The 21,589-nt window shown below is 36.5% G+C and overlaps 2 protein-coding genes and 2 non-coding genes across 5 annotated transcripts; 2 read left to right on the top strand and 2 right to left on the bottom strand.

Moving 5' to 3' along the window:
- Positions 1-3,023: 3,023 nt before the first annotated feature.
- On the top strand, positions 3,024-8,734 carry LOC103404991 (heterogeneous nuclear ribonucleoprotein 1-like). The gene is made up of 5 exons (XM_008343955.4): positions 3,024-3,575; positions 3,698-3,818; positions 4,154-4,381; positions 4,744-5,953; positions 8,131-8,734. The coding sequence occupies exons 3-5, from the start codon at positions 4,160-4,162 to the stop codon at positions 8,142-8,144; spliced, it is 1,446 nt and encodes a 481-aa protein (XP_008342177.1). The 5' UTR covers positions 3,024-3,575; positions 3,698-3,818; positions 4,154-4,159; the 3' UTR covers positions 8,145-8,734.
- Positions 8,735-10,090: 1,356 nt separating this feature from the next.
- Positions 10,091-10,171, top strand: TRNAL-CAG (transfer RNA leucine (anticodon CAG)). Its single transcript has one exon. It is a non-coding gene; the product is annotated as a tRNA-Leu (tRNA).
- Positions 10,172-10,986: 815 nt separating this feature from the next.
- Positions 10,987-13,070, bottom strand: LOC103404992 (cytochrome b561 and DOMON domain-containing protein At2g04850-like). 2 transcript variants are annotated; one of them, XM_008343957.4, is made up of 2 exons: positions 11,573-13,070; positions 10,987-11,347 (listed from the first exon to the last, which is right to left on the bottom strand). In XM_008343957.4, exon 1 carries the CDS (start codon positions 12,942-12,944, stop codon positions 11,745-11,747), a length of 1,200 nt encoding a protein of 399 aa, XP_008342179.3. In that variant the 5' UTR covers positions 12,945-13,070; the 3' UTR covers positions 10,987-11,347; positions 11,573-11,744. The 2 variants fall into 2 exon arrangements, with proteins under 2 accessions (XP_008342179.3, XP_070673432.1); XM_070817331.1 differs by having other exon boundaries at positions 10,987-11,331; positions 11,573-13,058.
- LOC114822805 (U6 spliceosomal RNA) lies at positions 11,112-11,214 on the bottom strand. The gene has a single exon (XR_003770999.1). It is a non-coding gene; the product is annotated as a U6 spliceosomal RNA (small nuclear RNA).
- Positions 13,071-21,589: the final 8,519 nt, after the last annotated feature.

Genomic DNA, 21,589 nt, shown 5'->3' with positions numbered 1-21,589 from the left:
GGAAATAATATTTAAGGGCAACAACCATAAAGTACAAAAAACAAATACCCAAGAGGCCCAGTTACAAGATTAACACGAAGCAAAATTGGACCCCAAACCAAAGCCCAAATCCAACTAAGTACAAGCACAAAGGGGCCAACAAAGTTAAACAAAAAAAAAGCCCAAAAGTACAAAAGAAACCCTAATCTTCTTCTTCCACCGCCTCTGCTACAAGGAACCAACTGGATGTGCAAGCTTTCACGCCTCCAACTGACAAACGCCTCTCCAATCGCATCAATCAGCTGCAAGCATTTTGTAGCAACTTCTAATCGCCTTATATTACTAGAATAGTGTTATTCACACACTAATTTTATCTTTCACACATCCTTATATAATGTCATTGATCGTCTTCAATCTGTTCAATCTGACAATAAAAAAATTAAGAGAGATATGTAAAAAGTAAAAATGAATATGCGAATAACACTATCCTATTACAAAAGGCAAATCCATTCGTGGCCAAATTTCAAGTCATCAACTATTTGTTTCATATAATATTTGGGTTTTCCAAGTACTTTCCCTTATAAACATCTTACATAAAAATTGTAAAAATTTTAGTAGAAATTAAGCGAGCAAACATTTGAAATTTTCAATCAAGAGTTCAAACTTTTATGGATGCATTCTTGTAGCAACGTGCTATGTTTTGGTGTACCATTTTATCTAAGAGTTAAGAGTACTCTAACGCCTCATGTAGTTGTAGACATCGAAAATTCGGTAAATAAATGTTAACCGATAAATCAAAGTTTCAACACTCATGTATTACATAAATTTTACACGTAGCGTGTGTCTAAACAAAAAATCAAAATAAGTTGGAAAAGTCATCAAACAGGACACGTGTCAACACCTGGCAGAAACGACTTATTTCATCTGGAATATTATATTCAAAATTAGGCCTTGGAAATTTCTATAAATAGAAGGCTAATTCATTCATTTAAAGGAACCAAAAAATCATTAGGCAAAATTCTTGAAGCTCTGAAGCTCTGAAACTCCGAAGCTCTCAAGCATCCAGGTTCCCGAAGAATCAAGAAAGCGTTCTTCGTTCCTCGTTCATCGTTCTTCCAAGATCAAGCCCCGACGGCCCTTGGATTAACAATCACCAATTCAAGATCAAGCCCCGACGGCCCTTGAAGAAAGTGCTCTTCGTTCATCGTTCTTCCAAGATCAAGCCCCAACGGCATTTTGGATCAACAATCATCCACCAATTCAAGATCAAGCCCCGACGGCCCTTGAAGAAAGTGTTCTTCGTTTCTCGTTCATCGTTCTTCCAAGATCAAGCCCCGACGACCCTTGGATTAACAATCACCAATTCAAGATCAAGCCCCGACGGCCCTTGAAGAAAGTGCTCTTCGTTCTTCGTTCATCGTTCTTCCAAGATCAAGCTCCAACGGCCCTTTGGATCAATAATCATCCACCAATTCAAGATCAAGCCCCGACGGCCCTTGAAGAAAGCACCATCGTTCATCATCCGTTCATCCAAGATCAAGCCCCAACGACCCTTTGGATCAACAACGTCGACAAATCCACACACATCCAACCGTTCTTCAAGATTAAGCCCAAAAGCCCTTGAAGATCTGTTCATCACTGCTCTTCAAGATCAAGCCCAAAAGCCCTTGAAGATCTGTTCATCACCGTTATTCAAGATCAAGCCTCAACGGCCCTTGAAGAAACACTCATCCTCAAGATCAAGCCTCAACGGCTCCTTGAAGATTCGCTCAAATCCACCTTCAAAGATCAAGCCCACGACCCTTGAAGAAACTTCCAACAGTTCATCCAAAATCAAGCCTCCACGGCCCTTGGATCAACAAAATATCCATAAATCAACACCTTACGGAGATCGAATCAGAGGATCAAGTTAAAAGAGATTGTAACCCAAAATCATCAAAATACAAATATTTGTTTGTGCACGTTGTTCTTGTCTCTTTCGTTTCAGGAATTTTCCGTGTTCACAGTAGTATCTTGATTGCACGAAGGGGAAATTACTTTGTTACCAATGTGTAGTAAAAAAAAGGCTATAAAATGTTTAAAAATGTCAATTTGCATTACAAGTTTAATTTTGCATGGATTAGTTTAAAATTAGTATTTGAAAAGTAAAATAAACACAAGTATTTTTCTTTGCCACAGTTTTTTTTTTTAATTTTAATTTTTATTATTTTTATTATTAATTTTTACAAGGGAGGGAATCAAAACCCTTAGAATTTCTCTATTTAGTGAATAGTGTTTAGACGAGTGACGTATACCACATTCACTTTTGAAAAATGTAGGATATGTCATTCGCTAAATAAATGACGTTACAGAGATATTCATAAACAGGTCAATTTTAAAAAGGTTTTTACAAACGAGTTATGAAAAATATTACATGACTAACTACGAAGCAATAAGAAGACTTCAAACCTTTCATTGAAAGCCTAGTTCACCTGAAACTGCAAGATTGCAAAATCAATAGGATCGCTAAATCTCATGTCACACAAAGATCATGTGAGAACAAAAACTCTGACATTGTATTGGCATAGAGAATACGATGCCTAAACACCAAATAAAGTAGATTCAAGAAAGCAAAAGGCAATTTGAGTTAGACGAGTTAGAGCGTCAGATCTCAACGATGTTTCTAAAAGATGAGATGTTTATTACACACTGTCGTTTTTCCTTTTACGGTGGATAAAAAAAGTAAGTTAAGTAATAATAAAATACACTCAAATTTTTTTCTTGGTTTTAGTGGCACTCAAAACTCATATGCTTAATATGAATCACAACTCTAGAGAAAAAAGAAAAGAAAAGAAAAAAGCCTAAAATTTACCATAAGAAAAGAAAAGAAAAGAAAAGAAAATAAAATGGTAAAGTATGTAAATTAGAAAACAAAATGAAGATCAAAGTAGATCAAGCAAAAGTCATCAAAATCAACGGCTAGTATGGCGTTGGGCCCACTTCGATGTGGGTTTAAATTTCATACGGCACGGCGCAGGTTATGTGTGAAACCTTACAATGGAGGTGTTTTCCCATTAAGTATAAAAGGAATGAACGGGAGGGACAAAGCCACAAAGTGATCCTCTTCTCTTTGTACTATCAGATCAGACATTCTTCATTACCAAATCTCCACGACTTTATTTCTGATTAAATTTTGTTTTTTGGGTAAATTTCTTACTACCCATTTCTCAAATTTTCAAATTTTGCAGTCAGAAATTCAGGAAAAAAGCCTAAAAAAAAGTTAAAAAAATAGAAAAAGAAGGTGAAAATCTTCATCATCGCAATTTACAGAGAGGCTATATATTCCTCACCAGACCCTCCAAGCACCTTATCTTTCTCTCTCTACAGCCTCTGTTTCTCTCTCTAGAAATATACATTTTTTTAATCTCTCACCCATCTGTTTGGTAACTAAATTTGTATTTGGTAATCAAATACCACCATTGAAAGGACAAATACAAAGGTTGGAGGGGGCATATATAGAGAGGAGGTTGAACATGCCCTCTGTTCTTATTCCTAGAGTGCCTCCTCTCAGATCTTAGTTTTCTTCAAGGTTTGGCATCTGGGTTTTTGTTTAATCGGTGGGTATGATGATAATCTGATTTGGGTTTTTGATTTTTGATCTTTTTTTCTGAATTGGGGATGTGGATTTGGATCCAGCTGATTTTTTCTGATTGATATTTTCTGTTGGGTTTTCTTCCAGGTGTTCTAAATTGCGGTTCAGTATTTGATCGGTGCAGGATCGGTCGTTTCTGAATTGAATCCGGGATTACTTGTTTCCGAATCGGATTACAATCTGCGCTTTTGCAATATTTCATAGCAAGGTACTGATCTTTCTACTTTGGATTGTTGTTTATATTAATCCGCATTTGGTTTCGATTAGGTTGGTGTTTATTGTGGATAAAGGAGAGATTTTTATTTGAGCTGCTGGTGTTGCTGTGAGATTGGATTAGATAATTGCTTGCATCTCATTCTGCTGGAATACCTTTAGCTTCTGTTTTTAAAATAGAATTCTATTGGATCATCCGTTGAATCCTTCATTTTCCAATTGGGTTTGAAATTTCGATAAAGTTCGTGTTTTTGCTTTGAGGTGGATAGTGTGATTTGCATTTGTGGATTTTCTCAAAGCTTGAGTTGATGTAGTACTTTTGGCTTGTAGGAAAAAATGCAATCCGATAGTGGTAAGTTGTTTATTGGCGGCATATCTTGGGATACAAATGAAGAGCGTCTAAAAGAGTATTTCAGTAGTTTTGGGGAGGTGGTAGAAGCAGTGATCATGAAAGATCGGACCACAGGCCGTGCTCGTGGTTTCGGTTTTGTAGTATTTTCTGACCCAGCGGTTGCGGACAGCGTCATAATGGAGAAGCACAACATTGATGGAAGGATGGTAAGCAAACTACTTCCTTTTGGTTTAAACCAGTTTTAGCCTTTGGTTACATTCTTATTTTCACTGTGTTTCATCATGTAGCATTATGCTTTTAGTTTTGAATCACTCAAAATGTAAAGGAAAAGTCATTTTCTTATAGGAGTTACGGATCTGAAATTGTAATTGCAGGAATTCATTTTTACTGTGGTTCTGTGTTCAACTAAATTTCAAATTCAGCAACAGTAAATCATGCTTCTCATTCTTTTATCTTTCCTTCTGTCAGTTTTGTTAATGCATTGCTGTATTATTCTGAGCTGATCAATTAATTTGTAATGCTTGTATCATTTCATCTTCATTTTTACCGATGTGTTATCTATTCTCAGGTTGAGGCCAAAAGGGCTGTTCCAAGGGATGACCAAAACATATTGGGAAGAAGCAGTGGCAGCATCCATGGTTCTCCAGGTCCAGGCCGCACAAGAAAAATTTTCGTTGGAGGTTTAGCATCCACTGTCACAGAGAGTGACTTCAAGAAGTACTTTGAGCAGTTTGGGACAATCACAGATGTTGTGGTGATGTATGATCACAACACCCAGAGACCGAGAGGCTTTGGATTCATCACTTATGATTCAGAAGAGGCAGTGGACAAGGTTTTGCTTAAGACATTTCATGAACTGAACGGGAAGATGGTTGAGGTCAAGCGTGCAGTTCCCAAAGAGTTATCGCCTGGCCCTAGTCGCAGCCCTATTGGTGGATACAACTACGGTCTGAGTAGGGTCAATAGCTTCCTTAATGGCTACACTCAGGGGTATACTCCAAATGCAGGTGGAGGCTATGGACTTGGTAGATTCAGTCCAGTTGCTGGTGGTCGTAGTGGATTTCCTCCATTTGGTTCTGGTTATGGAATGGGTATGAATTATGAGCCAGGGTTGAGCCCAGGTTTTGGAGGGAATGCAAATTATAATAATAATAATAATAATAATAATATGAACTATGGACGGGGTGGATTGAGTCCTTATTATATCAATAATTCAAATAGGTTTAGCAATCCCATTGGGTATGATGGCGGTAATGGAGGAAACACATCTTCATTTTTCAGCTCAGTGACTCGAAACTTGTGGGGGGATGGGGGTGGTGGTCTTAACTCCACAAATTCTAATGCTTACATCAGATCAGGAAGTGGGACCATTGGAGGAAGTACATTTGGAAATACTGGAGCTAATTGGCCTTCTTCAGTAATGCCGGCTCAAGGCGGAGGAAATAATGTTTCTAACAATAGCAGGAACCTTGGTTATGGAGTTGGGGATAACAGTTACGGTCTGGGAACTGGAGGGTATGGAAGAAACAGTGGTGCAAGTGTGGCCCCTACATCTTCATTTGCTGCATCAAATGGTGGTGGTTTCGATGGGTCCTTGGCTGACCTTTACAGTAGTAATTCAGTTTATGGAGACCCTACTTGGAGATCATCAAATTCCGAGCAAGATGGGTCTGTTCCTTTTGGTTATGGGCTTGGCGGCACAGCTTCTGATGTTTCAGCTATGAGTTCTCCTGGTTATGTTGGTGGTTATAGTGTTAATAAGAGACAGTCAAACACAGGTTAGTGCCACTTAATTAATATCTTATGCAACTTCTGTTTTTCATCTATTTTCTTGGTATGTTTTGTAGTTTTAATTTTTTTTGGAAGATAGGGAACTTTATCGTAATTTATTTAGGGACAGTCAAACCCAGGATTTGATCCTAAATTTGTAGGTTTTCTGTGTTATGGTCTATGTTATTGAAAAAAAATAGGAATAGGAAAAGCTCTTGTTAAGCTCCTGGTTGCGCTGCGTATTGAGTTTTGTGACTGGTCTAGTTAGTAATTCAATAGATCCAGTGAAACATGATATTTCTTATCTGATTGTTACACTCATCCCAGTTCATCAAGCTGAACTTATGAAGTCCTTTATCCTGTTGGTTACATTGTTCCCTAATGGCTGCTCACATGACACCACATTGCTACCTTGTGATTGTTACACTATGTACCTCTGTGGTTCTTTGCTTCTTGTTTAGTCCTCTAGATTATTTTCCACGCAATTCTTCATTTATAGCCTTGATAGTTGATACTGGCTGATAAATTTGTTACCACAGAGATGCAACTTTTACTTTCCTATATCACATCATCTTTAAAGACTCTTTTGAAGCCAGCTATTTGTATTGAGTGTATTGCTTTGGAGTCCTAGGCTTATTAGCTTTTATGCGGGTTCAGTTGAGGAATAGAAAAACTGGGACTTTGAGATAAAAGCAAAAGGCTTTCAATGTTGGGGTTACTGGTGAAACAATTTTAGTTGGCTTTTGTTTGGTGTTGGTAGAAGTTGTAGCTGGACAATGAGCTTCTTCGCTACTTAACTAGATACGACCATTGACCTCTTGGGAATTAGGGAGACAATTGTCCCAAATGGGTATTGACTGTTCAGGGTTGATGAGACAATCAGCCATTTTGTATTATAGTGTTGGTAGGGCGTTTCATCAGTTTCGCTTCTTGCTTATGTGATTCCAAAGAAACTTCTGCTTATGTGATTCCAAAGAAACTTCTGCTCTTTTGTTTCTGATAAGAAGGTTAGGCAGCTTTCATCAATTTCTCTTGTGTTTGTTTGCTTTCATGTTTTTTGTGGATGAATTTAACGTTGTTTCTTGTTTATTGGCCATTCTAGATTTTTGAATGAGCTCTCTCATCTTATCTGTTGGCGCATGTGTTATGGGTCATAGAAAAGAAAAGTATATGAATCATTTTTTTCTTTTAGACTATAGATTGTGCAATCACATTCCCTTAATGGTTGAAATATAAAGTAGATCCTTCTTGTTTTATGAAGCTCTTGACGTTGTCCTTCCAGAGATCCAGTATGTGCTTTTCACAAATTAAGTTGATTCCTTTATTCTCTCATCTAGAATATATTTACGTGAAAAGTGGCTTTGTTTTCATAGTTTCATCTTCAAGGCAGTTCGTTCTTAAGTATACTGCTTAACAGTTGTCCGAGTTTTATGCCTGTTATTTTTTTAATTCAATCAAGGAAGATACTGAGAGAAATGTAGAAATCTAAAGAAGTCTAAAATTAAGTTTTTTGAGTCTCTGGTTAAAATATGATTCTCTCTGAAAAAATATATATATTTTTGAACTGAAAATATAATATTTATTTTCTCTCGACCTTTACATAACCTTTCTGAGTTTGTTAGTTTAAGAAATCCAAAGCACTAAGTAGGGTTCTGAAGTGGAGAGGGAAGATATAATTTGGCAATCTGTACGGTTTTCTGTCTCTGGATGCATTTGTCAAAGATACTTAACAACTAACAGAAAAAGAGGGGGATAGGAAATTTAATGAATCATTGGAATCTCATTTCGTGATCCATATTGTCTCTTCATATTTGATGGTCAGATTGTTATAAGTCTTGCCACCTTTGAACGATCACTATTTAGATTATAACGGTGGCATATTGCTTGTTAAAATGGAATGTTGCAACAATTCTAAAAGGTGAAACATGTTGTTCGCATAAGCTCTCTGTTGGGAAACTTTCTAGTTTAGCTTTTGTAATCAATACCTGAGTGCAAAGTGATTTCCATGAATTCGTCATCGTCAATTGAACCTGTTGGTAACAAAACACATTAACCTTTATGCTATATCTTGTTCTCAGATAGATGAATAGATGATAACTTGTCGGAAATACAAATATGTATATATAACTGAAAACTCTACCAATTCCTGATGCTTAAAATCCTCTTTCCACCTGTTTTCTTTCAGGAATCGCTGCCTAGGAACCATCGTTCGTTTCTGATATCACGACATTGTAGGTGAAGATAATCTGGCGAAGCAGGTGAATTGTGAATTTTGCACACTGCCCTCGTTTATATATGTCAGTAAAAGAAATTTGGTTAGTAAGAAGAGCTAACTGGAGTGCCCTGTTTGCAGAAGTAAAAGTAGAGAGATAGAACAAGTTAAGATGGATTTTGTGTTAATGCTTTGAGTTTTGAGTTACCGATTTTAGGTTTTTTCTTTCGGTCTTTTGAGTGAGATGTAAAATCAGATTGCGGGATATAGTCAGACGTGTATCATGCATCTCCGGTGAGGCGACGATACCCAAAACGCGAAAACGAAAAAAAAAAAAAAAAAAAAACAGAAAAGATAGACTGATATATATATTCTTTTTCTTTCCTAGAGTTTTCATCTGTAACATCTCTGGCAATTGGTTATGCTCAGCGAATGCTTTTTTTTTTTTATTCATTTTTTTTCTTCCATTATTCTGTTATTTTCTTTTTGTACCTGAAATTACTGTTGATTTGTTAGTGTGAAACGTTTAAGGGTTTACCCAGTTAGTAATAAGCCATCCCATATTCTGATTCTTACACTTTGAGGACTTGGTATGCAGCAATTGTCAAGTTTTATTTTGGTATGTGGTTATGTTTAATGTTTTTGGTTCTTTACTTTGCTTTGACTGTTTGATCCTCTGTTTAATTGATGATGTGGTAAATGCGAGATTCGTTTTTGGGCGGATGTAGAAGTCACACCTGCACCATCGAGATGGAATTGTATGATTACTTGTCGTGGGACATTAAATTGGTGCGAATGTGGCTTCCATGTCAGCCCAAAAACATCAAAGACGTCTTCAATTCTTATGAGTTGATACAATCTCGTATTCTCAAGGCGCATTGGTAGAAAATTGAAACTCCGTGACCACTTTTTGAAGACATACGTCAAAAAACCTACGTCAAGTACGTCTTCGGTCGCTAAACCTAAGGAGAAAATGTAGTTAGGCTAAAAAACAATGAGTAGAAAATTAAACCTTTTAGATGGACCAAGTGCACCATGGCGTGTACCAAATTCATCTAAGTTTTTCTACAAGCGATTATGGTATTGGACTGGAACGTCGTAATAACATGAAATGAATCCATCTAAGTTGCTCTACATGACATTAAGTTATTGAATCGGAACGCTACGTACCTACGAAGGTGATGTATACATCTAAGTTGCTCTCCTTCTCTCCACCAAGGAAGAATGTCTTGGTGGTTACCGATCAGGCAAAGTAAGCCATCATTTAAGTTTGAAAATCTTTGGAAGTGATAAAAAAGGAAAGAGAAGATCTTGTACAAAAGAGAGACCAACATTTCTTCCTTCCACTCTCATTTGCTTCCTTTTTGCTTTTTATCTCTCGAATATTAGGAGCCAAAAAGTTGAAAGCAGAAAAAGGAAGAAAGAGGAGGATTGGCAACTGCCACCTTTTTATTGCCTTTTAGACCTTCTAGTTTTTACTACTAAGACCATTTGAATTTGTGATCAATCTCTTTCAACTTTTTACTGCCTGCGGTAACTATTCAAGATGCAAATTCTACACCACCAAACAATGATACGAAAAGCTAATGGGCGGCCAACAATGCTGGATACCCAAACTTCTATTTGAAAGTGATATAAGTTGAATTTATAGAACGTTTGCCTCCAGATATTTTGAATGCTCATGATAAGAGTTTGACTCTCGCCTCTCTATCGAGCCTCATTTTAATACGAAAAGTTTGGCTCATGGATTCACTAGGCAAACTCACGACAAGTTGTTATGATAACAATTGAATATGAGTAAGATTATTTAAATGTTTTACCTAGTCATTGGCTGGGAAAATATCTTTTGTTAAGGGAGAGAAGTTGGCGTTCACTGGAGTAGTTGTTTTTTTATGAATGTTATATTTTATATACTCGAAAATTAATCAATAATGTCAAGATGGCCGAGTTGGTCTAAGGCGCCAGTTTCAGGTACTGGTCCGAAAGGGCATGGGTTCAAATCCCATTCTTGACAATTCCATTTATATTTTATTTGTAATTTTTTGCCAAGCCGAGTACGGGCTTGAGTTCTTTTCTTTGAATGAGTTTAACTTTTGAGATTTGTAATACACTACACATATCTTGAAATTTAAATTTATCCAATGATGATAAATATGATGGTGAACATCACCATGGCTTACTGATAGTGAGCAAAAATATTCCCTTTCAAAGGGAAGGGCAAAATGTTTGACCTTTGCTGATAAGAAACCTTTCGCTGCCCCTCTACCATTAAAATCCCTAGCTAACTCTATCCCAGCCAATTCCATGCTCTATTGCTCTCTCAATCATCTCAGATCCGCAAATGGGTGTTTTTCTCCAACTTCTTATTGCAATGGATCTTCATAGCTTTTGCCATCAATTTGGATAAGATTGGTGAGGGAGATGGGCTCTGGGTTGGGTGGAGAATGGGATTTGCTGTTCTTGGATAAGAATGAGGATAGGCAGAAGAAGAAAAGGTTTGGGAGGGGGTTTGAGTGGTTGTGCCAATTTTTTTTTCTCTATTTTTAAGTGGGATGATTTAGGAATATTAAAATTTTACATGGTTGTCCAGAGAAGTATGTAAATTTAATGGTGGGTTTCTAAAAATAAAAATTGGATGTATGTCGGGAGTTTTTTTTGTAGCGACCTTCATATTCCAACATGGTGTTATATATTTCCCACATATTATAACGTATATTAATTGTAGTTATAATGACAACGGCTAGTACAATTATATCATAGGTTTGGTAATTTCGATTATATTATCGACTCATATTATAATACGAAGATTAATGGTAATAATTAAAAGTCACATTCGCAACTTTTTTAATATTTAGTGTAGTAATACCATTTAATGGGATGACAATCACACTAAATTTTTTTTTGGTGATTTTAAAATTACAAAAATAAAAAAGAAATCATGTAAAAATGACAAAAAAAATTTGGACCATTTCTCGATTTATGCGTGTCATCCTTGCGCAGGGGCCATGCTAATCTTCTCTGTATCGTTCCAATTTTATCGGATGTCCCCGAAGGGACAAGCAGTGCTATCAAGTAGGAATATATAAAGCAGTTTGTGAACTTTGTTTTGGTCGATGTGGGACGGGGGCTTCCATCCTTTTACTAGTCCACTTTCTTTCGCAGCTTGGGCTTCCTCTGTGGATTGAGCATCCTGAGTCATAAACGCAACGAAGTATCGAGTAAAACTGTAAACAAGTTTTGTTACTAAACAACCTAAGAATCTAAGAATTGTTCTAAACAAATTGAGCATTTGATAGTTGTTAACCCAGATCGAAAGACTTGGATAGTGCCAAGAGTAAAAAACTCGACTTATAAGCTTTTGAGTGAAACTGTGGTAATGGAAAAACATCAACAACAACTTTCTCTATGATCTCACCTCTTCTACAAAAGCATGAAAAAAGCGAACCAAAATTGCAGCTATAAATATGGTTCTTGAAAGCAAAAAAAGGGCTCCTGAAAGACCTTCCAACGAACAAATTTGTTCGTCGGTCGACAATTTTCCATAGGCCTGAGAAGTATCGTTTTGTTAAAGTACGTGATGCCTCTGATCAACTGAGGATTCCACTGCCTTTATCAGACGCTCCAACTAAACCTTCCCTCCTCAGCTTCTCCTCCTTTGGTTTTCTACAAAAAACCACCCAAGAATTCACCTCCAAAGTAATACAAACCCCAATCAGTGTGGACAATCCTAAACAGTAAACCAGTTTAGCAATAGACCTTCCTTCTCCCATCACCTCAAAACCTTGGAAAACATTCACCACACCCAGCACCACACATGCATACCCAACAAAATGGTGGTAAGATTTCCAGTACTTCCTGAACTTGGTTGTAGTTTTAGGTCTAAACAATAGTGCTAGGGTTTGCAACCCTCCCAAGCAAAATGCTGCAAACCCTAGCTTCCTGTGGAGCCCATACTGGACCCCAGGTGACATATCCCCAAGCCTAATACCAATAGCAAACCCTACAGTCCCTAGGAAAAAAGCAAACAGTTGGACCCCAGCGTGCACATAGAACCATGTGGGCCCTAATGATTGTACGTGCCTGAGGTAGCGTGCAAGCACTGCTCCAATGGGGAGCATGATGCCCCATGCAATGGCGTTCATGATGCCATGCACTGTTCTGAGTGTGCCAATGTTGGAGTGACGTGTGGCCGTTGTGCCTGACATGACATCGAATGTCGTAATGGATGAAAGGTCGTTGGCTGTGGTTGGGTGTATGGTTGGCGAGTAGCCTTGGACGTAGAGGCCGCGGTTCCACACGTGATGGAGCTTTGTGTTGTTCGGCGCGAGTTTTAATGTAGCGAAGATTTGGACTGCAGCACCGCCGTGGACGGTGGCTAATTTCCCGCCGTATAGGGTGGCGGACGAGGAGAGAATGTGGATGTCAAGAGGGCGAGAGAGGAGAGGGCGTTTTTGGAGCTTTGTGGTTGGGTCTAAGAGGTAAGTGAGGAGAACTATTTGACCGGTGCTAGGGTCCGGAAAGGCAATTAGAGCACGTGTGCCAGTCATTTCCGGGGAGGTCGGGTTGATGCCCCACCCAACCCACCCAGAAGGAGATATGAAAGTACCAAAGAAAACAAGGTCTAGGGTGGCATTGTGGCGATGGAAAGTCCATGCTATGGAGGCTTGTTGGGTAGGGAGTGTGATGCATTTTTGAAAGGTTTTGGCGGCGGCGGCGGTGGTGCAATGGGCAGAAAATGTGACATGGGGAAAGGAAAAGAGAAGGAAGAGGGATAAGAAGAAGAGCATATTGATGGCTGGGAAGAAGTAATGAATATCAAGGGGAATGGGAGCTAGAGGGGTGTAGAATTGGTTGGGAAGCTTTTGTTAACATTTATGTGTTTGGTAATGATGTGGTTGATGCAATGGACCATCATGGCTGTGGAGGGAATATATGTGTACTGAATAGTTTTTTGTGTGCTTAGCTTTGAAGTTAAGGAAACCAAAGTGTTTGTTCGGTGGAGTATAAAATGAGGGTTCATGTGGAACTGGAAGTGAACGTGTCTTTTGTGATGAATTGATATTGGGCCAAAATTTCATTACTTTTTTATTGGGGTTTTTTTAATGGAAGAGATATTTGCAAGGATTGTGCTTGGCTTTGAAGCAAGGGAATCATAATATAGAAAGTAGAAGCCTCGGCACAATTATATATAGGGCGCTGGATATTAGGGAGGAGGGCGATTGGTGGGGATCAAGTTTACACCAGGATGAATAGATATTATTGTTTTTCATCACCGCACTAAAGCACCATCTGCATAGGGCGCTGGATGGTTAACAAACTTAATTTCATTTGCTTAATCAATTAATCAGATCATCACCCAAAGGGCCAAAGACGTTTTCTTTTTGGCTAATTCCTTGCCAAAGTTGATCCCTTTTGTCTAATTGGAATTGCCAATTGGCTCTCATTTTCTTGTCTTGAGTAAAAATTACTTATAGTCTGATAGCATTTTTGAATTATAGCGGCAGAGCAAATACGAGTTGGGAAAAATCTCTGATTTTAATAATATATGTTGTATATATAAAAATTAAATAAATTAATTATAGCTAACTCAGCGAACACATAGCGCCTTCTAAAAAAAGTAGTAATACTCAGCACCAAGTGAAGGTGGTGAGCAAATTCAAACTCCTCATGCTATTGATTACATTGCTCTTTTATCAAACACAATTTACATATTCAATCATTCCATTTCTATATCAAAGGGTTTCACAACCCAGATATTTTAGTTCTCCCCTCTTCCCTTCACCCCCTTTTTACGAAAAAGTAGTATGAAATTTCAAGCTAATTATTCTTGTGGGAACAAAGGTTAAAGATATCGAGCACTATATTATTTTTAAGAAGTATTTCTTTACTTATTTCTTTACTTATCTCTTTATGTGCTAAAAAGGATTAATTATGTTTATACCTTTTAGATTTAGTTTGAATTATTACAAGATTTCAATGTTCTTACATTGCATTATGAAGTTTTAAAACGAAAAAATTTGTACTTTCCTCCAATTTGATCATCTGATCTTTTGTGAAGTTGATGACATGACATATTTGCGACTTGTTTTTAAGCGTACATAGAATTTAGGTTTAAAACATTGGGATCAATTGCAATTGGTTGTCGCCTTCGGCTACAAAACATCAATCGTGGAAAAACTGAAACTCCATGGAGACAATTTTCAGTCCACGTGGTGCAAATAAGGCTTTTACGTTAAGAAATGTGTTACATGTCTATCACATTATCAATTTAATGGAGAACAATAAAAAAAGTTACGATTTTAAACTTAATGATTAAATGTGAGAAAATTAAAATCATGTGATCCATTTTGAAAAACCCCCTAAACTTAGAGAGTAAAATAGTATTGTTGCACAACACTTTTTTTTTTTTTTTTTTTGAAAGAGCTAATTAGATTAAACCAAAAAGGAGCCACAAAGAGGGGCAAGAGAGCCAGCAAGGCTAACAGGCCTAAACGACAACAGTAAGAGAGGAAAGATTACAGACAGACAAACAAGAATTGCATCAACCCATCCTCCCAGCAACCAAAAGCTACAACGGGGGGTACGGAAGGCCATCTTTGTCACTACTACAAAAGAGCCTTATAGTGTCAGTAGAAGGTGTTGGTTTAATATAATATAGTGACGGACTAGACAGTTGCGACACTTATTAAACATGACGTCGGATTTACTGTCGCTTATAAGCGTCATAAACATTTAATGTCGCTTTTAAACCGACGTAAACATTTAGCGTCGCTTTAAAACCGACATACATTTTAATAATTTTTAAATACTAGTGTTGCTTTAAGTAAAATAGTGTTGCTTTAAATATAACAGTGTCGCTTTTAAGCGATATAAAATATGAGTGTCGCTTATAACCGATACTAAATTATTATTTTTTTAATATTTTGAAACCCAATATCGCTTTAAATTAGTTTTTTTTTTAAATATTTTGAAACCCAGTGTCGGTTTTAAGCGACAGATTGATTACTCTCCCCCATGTTTTCTTCTTCCTTTCTTGCGTTTTTCCTATTCGTTCTTCTAATTGACAAACCCCTCCCTGTGTGTTCTCGCTTGCATCTTTCTTATTTGTTCTTCCAACTTCATTTATTCCTTTTTCAGAGCAGTAAGTTTTTCTTGCTTGTAATATTTTTATTTTCTCCTCTTATGTTTAATTTTAATTACAATTTGAGCTAGTTGAGTACATAAAGAATTGATCGACGACGGAATTCTTCCATAATTTACGTTTTTATCACTAAATTCTTTAATTTTTAAATTGTATGATACACAAGTTTATTTATTTAAAAATTCTAATTTAAGTACTTAGATAAATTTCTACTATTTTTGTTAAATTAATAAATATTTAGTCAAATTAATTAATTTTGTCACTTGAATTGTTATGAGAAAATGGAAATGAATAATATTTATAAGCATTTATGTTAAATTAACAATATTAAATATAACATGAACTTGTAATATTTAGTAGGGCAAAAGACTGTTTACTACCCTCATGTTTCGTGGTTTTCAACATTTAGTACATCAATTTTTTTTCATCCCAGAGTCATACCTAAAGTGTTAATTTTGGAACAGTTTCATACATCCGTTAGTCAAACTGTTAGTTCTCCCGTTAAGTGATGACGTGGCGCCCATGTGGACAATGATTGGGCGCTATGTGTCATTAAAAAAATATTTAAAAAAAAAAAAACATAATCCCTTCCCTGCAACCTGCACCCTCCCTAGCTTTTTCTTTCTTCTGTTCTTCTTCTTCTTCTTCTTCTTTTTCTTCTTTTTCTTCTTCTTCTTCGTCTTCTTCTTCTTTCTTATCTTCAGGATTTAAAAATTAAAAAAAAAAAAAAATCTGGGCTTTCACCCATCCCAACCCCCCTCCCTCCTTCTCCCTCCCTTATCTTCAAGATTTAAAAATTTAAAACAAAAAAAATAAAAAATCTGGGCTTTCACCCATCCCGACCCCCTCCCTCCTTCACCCTTCCTTCTCTTCCCTGCACCCATCCTCCCCGCACACCCATCCATTCCCCTCCTTCTCCATCCCTTCTCTCTTCTGCAGTCCACACGGAGATCTCTCACCCTCCCTCCAATTCCTAACCCTAACATTAATTTGGTATAAAAAAAATTAAAATCTGGAATTGCAGGTCGTCGGACTTGATGGGTCCTCAAGGGGCCTTCGATCTCTGCCATAACCCCCGTGTCGACGGCGCTTGACCTCCTCCCAGTGGCTTCGGAGGGAGGGGTGGGAGGGCTCCGTGTGGACTGCAGAGGAGAGAAGGGAGGGAAAAGGAGGGGAATGGGTGGGTGTGCGGGGAGGATGGGTGCAGGGAAGAGAGGGGAGGGAGAAGGAGGAAGGGTGTCGGGATGGGTGAAAGCCCAGATTTTGTTTTTTTTTTTTTTGTTTTAAAATTTTAAATCCTGAAGATAAGAAAGAAGACGAAGAAGAACAGAAGAAAGAAAAGGAAAAAAAAACCGAATCTGGGAAGAAGAAGAAGAAAAATCTGGGGAGGGTGCAGGTTGTAGAGAAGAAGAAGGGGATTATGGTTTTTTTTTAATATAAATATTTTTAATATTTTAATATTTTTTTAATGACACATGGCGCTCAATCATTGTCCACATGGGCGCCACGTTATCACTTAACTGGAGAACTAACAGTTTGACTAACGGATGTATGAAACTGTCCCAAAATTAACACTTTAGGTATGACTCTGGGATGAAAAAAAATTGATGTACTAAATGTTGAAAACCACGAAACATGAGGGTAGTAAACAATCTTTTGCCCTATTTAGTAATATAAGAATATATTATGTTAAATTAATTTGTTTTGCATTCTAATTGTTATTTTAATTTGTTGTTATTTTAATTTGTTTTTGTTGTTATTTTGATAACTTTTGGTTGTCATTTACTAGAATAGATTAGATGAGCATAATTTTGATAACTTTTTGTTGTTATTTTAATTTGTTTTTACTATAATAGGTGGTGAAAATTAAAAAATTGCAATCGTGGTAGAGTTTGAGGGTTGAAAGATAGAAATTGAAAATTCTAATAGTTATGCCTACATGATAGGGATTGAAAGATTGTAGGCATCTTAGTGTCAACGTAATATTTTGCCCTCGTAAAGTGGTAAAACATGGACAAGAGTTGGTTGATGATACCCCGAAATGGAGACTTTATTTAGGTTGCTTGAAGAGGCGGATCAAGATTTGTGGCCAAGTTGTAAGAAGGTTAAGAAATTGAAAGCAGTTGTAAGACTATATCAGATCAAGCGTTTAGCGGGAATGCTAGACGGGATCTTCACCACTTTACTGGAGTTAATTAAAAGAATGTTGCATGAATGGGATTGTTTGCCTGAATCCTGTTGTGAAGCCTTTCTCAAAAGTTTAAACATTGCCAATGGAACTCAAAGCTTTCATGTTATTCCTTTTACAAAATCCTCAATTTTCATCGATCTTCATGACATAAGATTTTGTGGTATCCACTTCTGTAAATATTTTAAATTGACGATCAAATTAATTCATTGTATTGGAGTGTAGCTGTAAAAAAATCATCAAAATCGGAGTTAAAATAACCGTTAAATCGTGATTTTTTATTTATAACCGTAAAAAAGTTTTGTCTCCTTACCTGATCTCTGAATGTTTGTTTTTTTGCAATTTTTGGCGTATGCAATCTCGAAGCATATATAAACAAGTTTAACGGTTGGATCAATGAAATTAGTTTCGTAGAATGCGTATTACATCAAAATGATAGATTCACTAACTCTTAGAGTTTATTTATACTTTCATTAAGTATAACATAAGAATTTGTGGTATCCACTAGTGTAAATATTTTAAATTGAAGATCGAGCTCATTCATTGTATTCATATATGGTCAAGGAGTGTAGCTGTAAAAAATCATCAAAATCAGAGTTAAGATCACTGTTAAATCATGATTTTTCTTTTATAACCGTTAAAAAGTTTTGTCTTGTTACTTGATCTTTGAATGTTTGTTTTTTTGCGATTTTTGGCGTATGCAATCTCAAAGCATATATAAACAATTTTGATAGTTGGATCGTTGAAATTAGTTTTGTAGAATGCGTATCCCATCAAAACGATAGATTCATTAACACTTAAGAGTTTATTTATACTTTCATTATCCACTAATGTAAATGTTTTAAATTGAAGATTGAATTCATTCATTGTATTCATATAGGATCAAGGAGTGTAGCTATAAAAAATAATCAAAATCGGAGTTAAAATAACCGTTAAATCGTGATTTTTCGTTTTATAACCGTTGAAAAGTTTTGTCTCGTTAATTGATCTCTGAATGTTTGCTTTTTGCAATTTTTTTCTAATGTGATTTCGAAGCATATACAAACAAGTTTGACAGTTGGATCATTGAAATTAGTTTCGTAGAATTCGTATCCTATTAAGTTCAATGGTGTGTGTGTATATATATATATATTTATTAAGTAGATTTAAATTTATTTATTTTGTATGTATAACACTTAAGAGATTGAATGATATGTATATTTAAGCTAATCCAATGGTCACCAATTTTTGAAATTTAATTTAATAATATATATATAATTATTATAGTTTTTAGGGATATAAAATTGTTACATTAATATATATAATTATTATAGTATTTTTTAGGGTTATAAAATTATAAAATTAATATATATAAAATTATAGTATTTGAAATATTAGGCGGGAAATTTCCCGCTTGTTTGCATGAGGAAATGGATGGAGAGACTTAGTGTCGGTTTTAACCAACGCTAGTCACAAAGTGTGTCAGAAGTTGGCGTCGATTTAAACCGACGCTAGTTTCATTAAAGTGACGCTATATGAATTTCAAAAAGTGTGTCAGAAAAGTACCCATATTTTAATCCTTCTCTTTCCCATTTCAACTGTGCTTTCATTTCTCCCCCAATTTCAGACTTTCTTCTTCTCCTTCCCCATTTGCTTTGGATCACCAGTTTGAAGATCAACATTCTGAGGAACTTCAATTCGAGGAGGAAGAGCTTGAAGGTGGTTCATTTTTAAATTATTATGATTATTAATTTTAGTTTCTATTTTGTATTCTAACTAGTTTTATGCTTAAATTGAAAAATTATTTTTGTTTCTTGGTTTTTAATTGTTTTTTCTGTATTTATGCATGTTGGATCTGAAGAGCAAGGACACTGGAAATCACAGATCCATAATTTTTGAAAGGTATAAAACCTGAGTTTAATCTATAGAGATTAGAGCCCTAATGTTGAAGTAGTAAAGTATTGGAGCACTGATCTGATGGCAAGCATGGCAGCATGGAGTTGCTAGTATTATATATGGCAATATGGAGCTACAAAATCTGTGGTCTTCGACAAAGGCAAGCACAGGAAAGCATCATGGCAGCTGCTAGGATTATATGCAAGCATGGAGCTCTCATTAATATTATATGTAATTGTTAGTTTTTTTATCTTCATCTTGTAACCGGTTCTCTAATGGCTCCTATATATGTGTTATTTGTACTTCCTTATTTATATGAAATAGAATACATTTAACAAGAAATTCTACACCCAAAAGAACCAGTTGAATTCTTGAATAAATTGAATCTGTGAAGTTTGCATCTCATTTACCATCTATGTAGGAATGCATGATAATTATTTTATTTATCGAGATGTTGGGTAATGTCGGTTAGGACCATGGTCTAAAATATCCATAATATCCCGATATTTCCATCGAAATTTCCGTGTTTTTGGACTACCGATATTTTTTTGGACTACCGATATTTTCGATATCATCGATATTTTAGACCTTGCTAAGTCACTCATGTATCTTACCATGCAATGTATAAAGTGTAAAATATTGTACTAATTCATTATATATAAATGATTATGGTGTGTTTAAACTTCTTTCATTAATTACTACATATTTTCTACACTCACAATATTTACCAGCTCGCTATATAATCAACTTAAATCAATTATATCTATCATGCAATGCATTTCCTTCCAATTTTTTGTGATAAACTAATAGATAATTGACTAAATAAACATCGTGCAAAGTTTCAATAAAAATATCCAAGTTTTTCTTACAATTTCCGTGGTTTTTATTCAATTTTTATCAATATCGATAATATCCCGATATTTCCATCGAAATTTCCGTGTTTTTGGACTACTGATATTTCTGATATCATCGATATTTAATACCTTGGTTAGGACCGACAATAGATTAAGTATTTTATTTGTTAGCTGCTAGTTGACGTTGGTTATGATCGCCATCATGTCAAAACATCACGTCGCTTTAAATCGATGTAAGACTGGATATTTTATAATTTAATTGCTAATTTACGTCGCTTTAAACCGATGTTAGTGTTAGTGTCAGTGTCGCTTTAAACCGACGTTGCGTAGTGGTGGATTAAGCATACAAACCGACATTGAAGCCCTTTCACGACGTTAGCATTAGTGTCGAAATTCAAATTCGACATTGCATTGTTTGATGTCGGATTTTTGCTAAATTTTCGACAAAAATTGGGTTTCTTGTCGGTTTTTGCTTCGCCAATGATAGGGGATATTGTAGTATTGTGTTCAGGATGCCAACAAGCGAAGATGGGGGTCTAGAAACCTAGACATTGTCGCACATCTTCGCGCCTGAATGAGAAACCACAAAATCCGCCGTTTGATTAGCTGATCTTGGAGCCCAAGACCAGTGGCAAGCTGCAAAGGAATTCCGCAATCCACAAATTCTGGAGAGGAAAGGGAATGCCTCCCAGCTGCAGTCATCAATCTGACCATTCAGAGCAAAAATTACTTCAGCGAGTCAGATTCGATGATGATGTTTGAAAAGCCCCACTGTAAAGCCAGTAAACAACCTTTAAGGATCGCTAACGCCTCCGCCGAACACACTTCTGAGGCTTTAATCACCCTACGGGGTATCGGAAAACAACAATAATTTGAGTTCCGAAGCACGAGACCAACAAACCCATCACTCAGTTCGCCCATAAGGCAAGGCTTCCAAGATGCATCAACATTAACTTTCATAAAATTCTGAGGTGGGGAGGTCCAGTAAGAGCAAGGCTATGGAGTAGTGATCCACGATGAGAGTGACCGGGGCAACCTGGATCGGCCCTCCCAAAAGGAGGCAAGGGCACCATTCAGAGCAAGGATAGATTGAGTAGGAGAATAGAGTTTATTATTGAACACGTTAGTGCACCTTACCTTCCAGATATGCCAGTAAGTGAAGGCGAGGATAGACAAGGCCTTCTGCCTCTCCTCCTTAGAACCATGGTTCGTATCCAAAAGCTCCAAAAGCTAGCGTTGCAGAGAGGTGATAGACCCACGATCCACTCTTAGACCTAACGACCCTTTCAACCAAATTTACGCCACTTACGGGCAGAGTAGCAGTAGGTGCTTCACCGATTCCTCGGATGAACCACAAAAAGGGCATAAAGGGGA

This window comes from Malus domestica, chromosome 17, assembly GCF_042453785.1.
Source record: "Malus domestica chromosome 17, GDT2T_hap1".
NCBI lineage: Eukaryota > Viridiplantae > Streptophyta > Magnoliopsida > Rosales > Rosaceae > Malus > Malus domestica.
Note: the sequence above shows the minus strand (reverse complement) of the source record. Positions and strands in the feature narration are given on the sequence as shown.

Coding starts and splice junctions, on each gene's coding strand:
- LOC103404991 (XM_008343955.4), top strand. CDS start 4,160: ATGCAATCCGATAGTGGTAAGTTGTTTATTGGCGGCATATCTTGGGAT. Junction 4,382..4,743: donor ACAACATTGATGGAAGGATG/GTAAGCAAACTA, acceptor ATCTATTCTCAG/GTTGAGGCCAAAAGGGCTGT.
- LOC103404992 (XM_008343957.4), bottom strand. CDS start 12,944: ATGCTCTTCTTCTTATCCCTCTTCCTTCTCTTTTCCTTTCCCCATGTC.